The sequence below is a fragment of the Lepidochelys kempii genome, chromosome 22 (genome assembly GCF_965140285.1).
Source record: "Lepidochelys kempii isolate rLepKem1 chromosome 22, rLepKem1.hap1, whole genome shotgun sequence".
Taxonomy (NCBI): Eukaryota; Metazoa; Chordata; order Testudines; family Cheloniidae; genus Lepidochelys; species Lepidochelys kempii.
The window spans coordinates 19,532,899-19,542,275 of NC_136401.1; the positions used below are offsets into that span (position 1 = coordinate 19,532,899).

At 43.9% G+C, this 9,377-nt stretch overlaps 1 protein-coding gene across 5 annotated transcripts in view; it reads right to left on the minus strand.

Annotated features, from left to right (window-relative positions):
* Window positions 1–8,871, minus strand: part of USP28 (ubiquitin specific peptidase 28) — a 42,162-nt gene extending 33,291 nt beyond the window's left edge. For all 5 annotated transcript variants that reach the window (XM_073320525.2, XM_073320520.2, XM_073320522.2 and 2 more), the window contains exons 1-2: window positions 8,766–8,871; window positions 415–492 (exon numbers count right to left, since the gene is read on the minus strand). In XM_073320525.2, the coding sequence (XP_073176626.1) occupies window positions 415–492; window positions 8,766–8,825 (138 nt within the window). In that variant the 5' untranslated portion in view covers window positions 8,826–8,871. The remainder of the gene's footprint in view (window positions 1–414; window positions 493–8,765) is intronic.
* Window positions 8,872–9,377: the final 506 nt, after the last annotated feature.

Genomic DNA, 9,377 nt, shown 5'->3' on the forward strand with positions numbered 1-9,377 from the left:
CTATGTGGACAGAATTGTTCCCTAAAAAGAAAAGGAGTACTTGTGGCACCTTAGAGACTAACCAATTTATTTATTATTTATTTATTTATTATTATTAGTCTCTAAGGTGCCACAAGTACTCCTTTTCTTTTTGCGAATACAGACTAACACGGCTGTTACTCTGAGAATTGTTCCCTGTAGCACATAATCTACTACTTTTGTCGAGTCCAGTTTTGAGCATCTCAAGCAAGGCAGTATTCTAATATTTGCATATTACAAATGCCAAACAAACATTTGGAGTTTAAATGCTATTTACAGAAAGCTCACATACAGGTTAAAGCTTGAACCAGCGCACACAACAAGACAAAGTCAGCAGAGACTTCCTTTCAACAGAACATTGACGACATTCACAGCATCTTCGCAAACCATACTAACCTTCAGGGCTGCATGAAGGAATGAGGGATCCTGAATTCCTGTGATTTCTCCCAAGCGGTTTAAGAGCATTTGGAAATTCTGTGGTACAAAGGACAAAGAAAGCTCATGTAAGGAGGTGAATGAGAAAGATACCAAGCTTCTGCCGTGCTTGTCAGGGGCTCACTTACGATTTTAACTAACACAAGACCGAACACTCTGAGATAATGACACTGTCAGACTTCAATCTGAATATGTTAGAATTCTTCCAATTGGCTTACAGACTAACATTAATTTTTGTTTGTATTTAAAAGAGAATGTTAAAAGGCATATCTGAGAAGAAATGGTAAAAATGCCAATAGCTACACTGGGGGAGAGGGGCAGGGCATCAGTGCCCCATGTAAATCAATCCTCTCAAAGAGAGGCAGCATGTGCATTACCACATATAAGGAGCCCAGGGAATTTGTGTGGGTTTGATGGAGGGCTATTTTAAGCCTAGTTGCACATGCCATTTGTGTGTGTCACTTCTCACTTACAATAAGGTGCCAGAGATATACAGCACAGTGGGCCTGGAGAATCCTCTTCCCCTCTTCCCACAAGAAGCTCTGAATTTTTGGTTAGCTAGCTGCTTGTTGGTTGAGTTACATCTCAAAAATTTTTCAATAGAGTGACTACAACCAACCCTTGACCATGAAAAACATTATTTTAGGTTTCAAGTTCTCTCTTTTCTCTCTAACATCAGGAGTAAATTATATCAGAAAAATAAAAAATTCATATCTGTGACCCTATACAGGGCTCCTCAGCGCTTTATTCCACATTTCCCTTATTTACTGTGTCTGAGGTTGCTATGGGGGATAAACAGGGCAGTCCAGGCTGTGGAGTTGTCAATATGGGGGTGATCTGCAGTTTCACAAGTCTTTTTCACTGAGTCTGGGTGGTGCAGCATGTCTACTTTTTCAGAGCCTGGCCAAGACAGGGGCTGGAATGATAATGAGGTGGCTGAAGCTCAAACTGGATAAGATGAAGGGGATTCCCGCTGATTGTGGAAGCAGCTCAAGAGCATGGTGGGGACAGTATATGCTCTTCTTATTGGGGGAGATAGTTGCAAATGTAATTGACAAAGAGTGGCTGAGAGAAGCTCAAGGAGCAGTCAAGGGACCAGAAGTCACAGATGGCTTTGGTGGCCAGAAATCTTTTTTTCCAACCTCCACTTGGTCTAACAGGTGTGATAGATTCTCTCTATTGAGAGAGCAATATCCTTGTCAGAGCAATCCAGGCCTTTCCAACCTCCGCATTGAATTATTATGAAAGGCAGATGGGAATGCCCTTGACCACTACAGCTTATGCAAAATGTGGAAGATAACCTGAGGGAGTTCATGGCACCAGTTTTCTACAGATCACACTGTGATCCTATTCGCTTCAGAATGAGTCAAACAATTTTAGTCAGGAATGGTCAGCATTTGGTCTGTCAGATCTGAAAGCCTAGGGCTCCAATAACAGCATGGTGAAAGATGCTTTTCAGCCTTACAGGTAGACAAAAGCATTCATCTACTGCACAGAGGTAACTCCAAAGTCCATATGGATCACCGGACAAAGAATTTGTGGTCAATGGAGTAAGATAAAAGGGTTATATTTTATCAGTAAATGTCAAACTTGAACTTCATCACAATCACATAAACTGACAAAAAACATTTCCATAGATAATTATTGAAATTTACAGATAGAAAGAGTAAGAAAAATGCTGCTTGAAAATTTATTAGAGTTTGATCTATGGATATTTACTTTGTATATTTTGACATACAATGTTGACAATATGTTTTTTAAGGGCTATAAATCTTTAACTTTTGACTCTCAATATTTACTGTCATTAAATAATTATTGTCTGGTGCCCCATAATCTCCTGCACATGAAAATCTGAACAGATAACAATGAAAAAATGTTTTAAAATAATCAATATTAACCATCAAAATGATAAAAAAAATAAAAACTGAATTCTGCCAAGCCTAATGATAATAACCCACTGCACATCTGAAAACTAATAAATGCTTCATACAGACCTAGTTACTTTGTATTAACTGCCAGTTCTGGCATAAACACTGAATCAAAGGATTGTCCTTTTGTAGCAGTGGTCATCAGCTTTACTGTCTAAGCATCCCAGTGCTATGAATAACTTTAGAGACAGCAGTGAGCTAGAGAGGTCAATTGTCCATAAAGAGTTAGAGCTCTTGATTATTCTAGTCCATGACAATTCTTCCTCCACAAGAAACATTTCAGCAACCTTCTAAAGCTAGCATTTTGTTTCAACTGGAATTAGAGAGCATGAGATACAGCTTTGCAATGCAGCAATCACGAGTGTAGGAAAAACATCAGCACCCAGAAAGAAATACCCACCATCACTTCTGACATACTTGATGTTAATGAGGCTCTTTAGAAGCCCACCCTCAGTCCTATCCAGAATTTTAATCTCACCAATTTGTACAATTCTTTGATCCTAAATCTATTGCTCTGCAATTCCACTGTAAGATCCTTCCCATAGTCTGATAAGACTAACAGTAACTCTACATATTCAGATCTAATTTGGGTCATGTTTTCCTATGGGAATTAAGCAAGTCACCTTTGTTTCCAACCATCCATCAAAAGTACAAACAGCAGTCATTCAATTCCTGTTATTTCACTTAGAAACACTGTAAAACAAACAGCAACATCAACCTACACTGGGCTTTACAGAAAAGCGTGAACCATAGCGCTTGCCCCAAAGAGCTCGCATTCTTTATCCTTTTCATAATCTACAATATATAAAAAGCCAAAAATAAAAAATAAAAAATTCTTGAGAAAGTATTGAGTAAAAACCAACTTACTGCCCCACCCAAAAGATAAACACTTTGGTTAATTCTTGGATAAAAACTCTCCTCACTCCCAAAGCTAATCCTGTGAGAAAAGAAACAGGAAATTCTTAGGACGAGCAGGCAGTACAATGGGAAATTTCATGCTGATGAAATGCCAACATTCTGAGGATCGGAGCTGCAGTTCTTCCACAAAGGCAAACCCATTATATCATGTTGCTAATTTTGCTGCCACACCAAGTTGTATTCCTGTTGCTTAACTCCCCTTTGAGCTGCAGGGCATATTTTTTTTTGGTCTGGAGGAAAACATAAAAAACTTAACTTTTACCTACATCTAACCCACGTTAATAAAAAATGCACAATAACTAAACTCAAGCCAGGACAAGACATGTTGTGTACTCGAGGAGGAACAGTCTTACTGTGAAAAGAGGGACTAAGCAACTAGAGTCAACAGGCAACTCTCTGTCGTAAGTGGTATCCCGAAGGCTTCTGGTGCAATTTTATCCAACCTTCAGTTAAAGACTATTTTCTACTCGCTAATCAGTTTGTGTTGGTCCTCTGAGTGCTCAACTAATGCGTGTTTTATTGCACTAGCATTTTAGTCACAAGACTAGGGTTTAGCAACTGAAGGTTTCCTCTGTACAACATATTAAGAGGGTTTGCATTCATGGCGAACGAGCATTGGCAAGTGCCAACACACTTGCACTGGCATGTTTTAAGTGTCATATTTATTATATGGTTTAAAAATCCCCACTCTGTTCTGACTTGTCTTTGTGTTGTGCCACCTCGGAAACTGGACATTAGTAACTGAAACAATTATAATATACGGCAGCACCACAAACATGCCTGGCACATTACAAGAAAGGGAGTCCCCTGCCCAGAAGAACTTACAATATATGTTAAGACTATGCAACAGAATAGGATGATAAACAAGGGGCTGACAGAGGGGAAGATGATGGTGTGGTCAACTAAGGGAGTGATGAGAGTCCGAGATTTATTACGTTAAAATGACTATGGAATATAAACTACCTGAAGTAATATGGGATTTAAAGCAGGAAAGGATAGAGGCAGGATAGACAGGTTCCAAAAAGGGACTGCAGAAATAGCAGTCAACATGAAGGACAACACAGTGGCCTGTATGGAAGCAGCACACAAAATAGGTGACCTTTACCCCCTGCATTTTAACTTCACATTTATCATGCTTGAAAAATAGATACCAAGAAGATTAAAAACCTACAAATGAACAACAACAACAATTGCAGTATTTGTACAGTAAAACCTTTTGCAATGAATGAAAATAGTTGGCCATTGCTTTAATGGCCATATGCAGACTCCCAGTCTTGCACAATTTTGACATTAGGACTGCATAAATACTGCACAATTAGAAACACAAACAAAATCAATCGCCTGTTCCGACAGAGTTCTCCAGTGCAGAACCCACAAGAGCTTTGAAATACATGACGGCTTTGGAGCGAAGTGGAGAGCAAAGGAACAGCCAAATTATCTCAAGAACATAGGTTCCTTGAACATCTTGGATTGGGCTCAATTCCAATGAATGCACCTTAGGCAAGTCCCTGACCTTTCAAACTTAAATGAGATTGAAAGTGAATCTATTCATGTTCTCTTCGTGTTACACGTCTATGGACATACAACTTGCATCCTTCAGCATAGTTTTAATTGGTGCCTCTAAAGGCAAGTAATACAACCTACATTCAGAAAGACTTCAGAAGATGTCTTTGTACATGGCACAGAAGTTAAAGGTGGCTGTTTTAATAATGGCAAGAGGTAAAATGAATTACTGGGGGATTTTAAAGGCAGAAATGGTGTCCACAGACTTCGTAGCTTCCAAGGCCATAAGGGACCATTATGATCATCTACATAACACAAGCCAGAGAACTTCCCCAAAATAATTCCTAGAGCAGCTTTTAGAAAAATATCCAATCTTAATTTAAAAACTGTCAGTGATGGAGAATCCACCACAGCCCTTGGTAAATTGTTCCAATGGTAAATTACTCTCACCATTAAAAATGTACACTTTATTTCCAGTCTGAATTTGTCTAGCTTCAACTTGCATCATGTTTTGGATGGATTATCCATCCATTGGATCATATTATACCTTTCTCTGTGAGACTGAGAAGCAAATTATTAAATATTTGTTCCCCCTGGAAATACTTCCCCTAGTGTATTCCCAAACATTTTTCCCAGTTGGGCAGTGAGATAGAGTGGTGGATAGTTTTTCAGAAAGTTATTTCTTGCAAATTATTTTATCCCTATGTACTAATCCACCTAAAAAATTTAAAAGTGGAGTCCCAAGAAAATTCTAAGCCATTCCAACGATGTCTGGTGGTAGTTTGTTTGTTTTCTTTTGTTTCTGTTTGTTTAAATGTAACACTTCAGTCACTAATGAAACAAGACACAATTCATGCTGTTAACAGCAGAGGTATACTTTAGAATCCAGATAGATAAATATTCACTGGGGTTAGCCTCCTTCATGGAGACAGAAATTCATACTTCCATAGCTATTCTTTTCAATGGCCTGCATGAATCAAGCGGGGGTGGGGGGGGGGGGAGTTTCAGTGGGATTCCTAGTGTGCAGATGTTCTTTGTAGACATCTGCCCTGTTACTAACTGATCCCTCCAACGGCACCCTTGGCAGAAAGCACAAGGAATGAATGAGCATGGAGCTCAAACTCTTTTCTTCACTTGAGACCTGTCCCTCCAAGTCAGTGTTGAGGCACATTGACAGTGTAAACATACTGAGATGAGGGAGGCTCGCATTGTCACTGCTTGTCCCGTACACCTTCCATAGAATAATTCAGTCTTCAGCACTGTCAACCAGCAACCTTACACTAAACTTACCTTCCCCCAGGATACGTTTACTGCTCCCACTTAAGGATTCAAGCATGGGTCTCTGTTCACCACAGGCCTGATCCAAAGCCCACTGAAGGCAAAAGAAAAACTCCCACTGACAGAAGCTGGAAACACCCTGTCATTATGATATTTCGGGGTGCAATCCAAACCAGTGAGGGGCTGTCACTCCTGCCCTGCAACATGGGGTGCCTCACAATGCTTTGCTGCCTTAGCTCCCAACCTGGGCTCCTCAGAAACAGCATGCAGGTCACATCCTAAATGTCTATCTGTGTGTAGCCTCAGCCTTGGTCCAGCAACTCTGACCCAAACAGTCTGTCAGCAGACAACAAGCCACACTCCAGCTTCCAGCAATCTTGGCTACTACTTGCAGGGTGATCCCAACACAGCCCCTGTCCTGGATTTCTTCCCCCAAAAAACATGTGTTCTGCATTGTCCAGCCTTCTGCTGGTATATTAGGTCTGTTGCCCTCTAAGGGGATCAATATACCACAGTCTGCAACCTTAAATGAAGCTACCCAAAACAATTCACAATCCTGGATTCGTTTTAATTAAAGAAGAAAAATAAAGTTTATTTAACTACAAGGAGATCGGTTTTAAGTGAGTATAAGTATAAAGCACGAAAGTCAAAAATGGTTACAAGAGAAAAAGATAAAATGCTTCCTAGTACTAAACTTAACAAGTTCAACTTGGTTCAAGATGAAGACCCTTATCACATGCTTCCAGCTACATTGCTGACCAAATTCTCAGGCCAGGATCTGCTCCCAAAGTCCAATGGTTGTTTCTTTTGTCTTTTGGGTGAAAAGGCAAGAGATGGATAGGGAAAGATAATTTGGGGTGTTTTTGCCCCTCACTTTACAGTTCAATCAACCTTTGAAAAGCATTTTCCTGAGGGTTACCCCTAAATAAAGTTCATTCCTGCTGTGGGGATGGAATCAAGAAACCTAGTGGTGAAAGAGGTTCCATAGAGTTGTTTGCTAAGATGCATATCTGTTTGTTCCTGCCCCCTTTCCTTGGCAAAGAATGACCATTTGATAAATGACTGCCCATCAGCTTTGATGACACCTGGCTAGAAGCATCAGCTTTGTCCTTTGTCTTTGAGAAACAGGTTTACCCACTCCCCAACCTTGTCTAGTAAACACACTTCAATCGTGATTTTAACTTATGTTCATAACTTTACATATAACGTTGCCACATATATTTCACCATGACATTACTGACCAGCAGGTTATTAGTTTTCAAATGATACCTTACAAGGCATACTGTGAACAAAGATTATTAGAACAGTGCGTAGGGTGTGAATACAGGGTGGACTTGGGTACAGTCACTCCCAAGCAAGATCTTCAACAGACACATGAAGCTCCATAGTCAAGGTGTTCTGAAAGCTGTGTCCATTCTGTCTCAGATGCACAGATGTGGTGAAGAAAATGAAGACATCACGAAAGATTTCAGTCCAACCAGTCGAGAGGAACATTCATGCTTAGGTTTAAGGCACTTCCATTAAAAAGCTGAAGAAAACTTTATTAATATCAGGTTTCAGAGTAGCAGCTGTGTTAGTCTATATTTGCAAAAAGAAATGCATCATGCATCTGATGAAGTGAGCTGTAGCTCACGAAAGCTTATGCTCAAATAAATTGGTTAGTCTCTAAGGTGCCACAAGTCCTCCTTTTCTTTTTATTAATATCTTTGATCTCTCAAATCTTAAAATTCTTCCCATTTGACACTAGCTAGCTAACATAAATTGCTTTAAAATCACGTACAATGTTAAGCCACAAATCCATGGATGTTAGTGCAGCACAATGATGACAGAACATGACTCATGTTCGCATCTGTCCATACACAGCAAATCATCCCTGTATTATAGGAAACATCATCATTCCTCAAAGATGCTGCAAGTCTTCCAAAGAGATCTCTTGCCCTTCAAAAAATAAACTGACGGCATCATGAACGCCCAATAAAGTAAACAGGACAACGGGGCTAATTTTGTGATAAGCATGCAAAGCAAAGAAGTTTGCAAAATGCACTGAACGGGTACGTGCGGTGTGTACATGCCACATATTATAGTAACTTTTTTAATGTATTAACTTAAAAGACGGCAAAGGAAAGCGCATGGGTTGAACTTTCCTGGGTGCGAGTCTCTTTGGCCTGGAATACTTTTGACGGGCGACAACAGGACTAAAGGAAGGAATTAGCCTTTTTTGTGGTGGGAGCAGCTTTCGCCAGGGGACGAACCCCCGCCCCCCTGGGCCCCGTCACCCGGCGGCTCTGCGGGTGGCAGACGCCGGGCGAGGGGAACGCCCATCGCCCCTGAAGGCCACAGCTGGGGGGCAGCGCCCCGGGGCCCTCACCCCCGAGGTCACCCCGGGGAGCGGGAACGCGCCCAAGGCGGCGGAGGGCAGCGGTTATGGAACAGACCAGAGCCCGGCGGCAGCGGGACCCTCCTGGCCAGGACCCCCCGGCCCCCGCCGCCCGGTCTATCCCCGGGGGCGGGACCCAAACCAGAGCCTCGGGCCGGGCCTGCCCCCCAGGGCCTCGCATCCAAATCTCGGCCCGCAAGCGGCGGCGGCGGCGCGCGCTCCCCGGGGCGGGGCGGGGCTCCCCTCACAGGCCTATCAGCCCCCCCCCCAGGTGAGCAGGAGCCCATTGCTACCCCGCCGGCCCTCACCGTGGTGCCCTGGCTCTCGGCGCCGCCCGCCGCGGCCGCGGCCTGCAGCTCCGCCGTCATCCCGGGCCCCGCTCGGCCGCCGCCGCCGCCGCCGCCCGCGGGAAACGCCGCGCGCGCCCCCGCCGCCCGGGGCCGCGCCCGCCCGCTCGCTCCTCAACCCTGCCGAGCACCTTCCCCTCCCCCCCCCGCCGGGGCTGGGCACGCAGCGCGCCCCCGCCGGGCACAGACCCCCCCCCACGTCAGTGGGCACAGACCCCCCCATCAATGGGTACAGCCCCCACCACCACCTGCTCAATGGACACAGACCCCCTCCCCCCACACTCATCAGTGGGCACAGACACCCCCCCACACACTCATCAGTGGGTACAGACCCCCCCACCTGCTCAGTGGGCACAGACCCCCCACACACACTCATCAGTGGGCACAGACCCCCCACACACACTCATCAGTGGGCACAGACCCCCCCACCTGCTCAGTGGGCACAGACCCCCCCACACACACTCATCAGTGGGCACAGACCCCCCACCTGCTCAGTGGGCACAGACCCCCCCCACACACTCATCAGTGGGCACAGACACCCCCCCCACCTGCTCAGTGGGCACAGACCCCCCC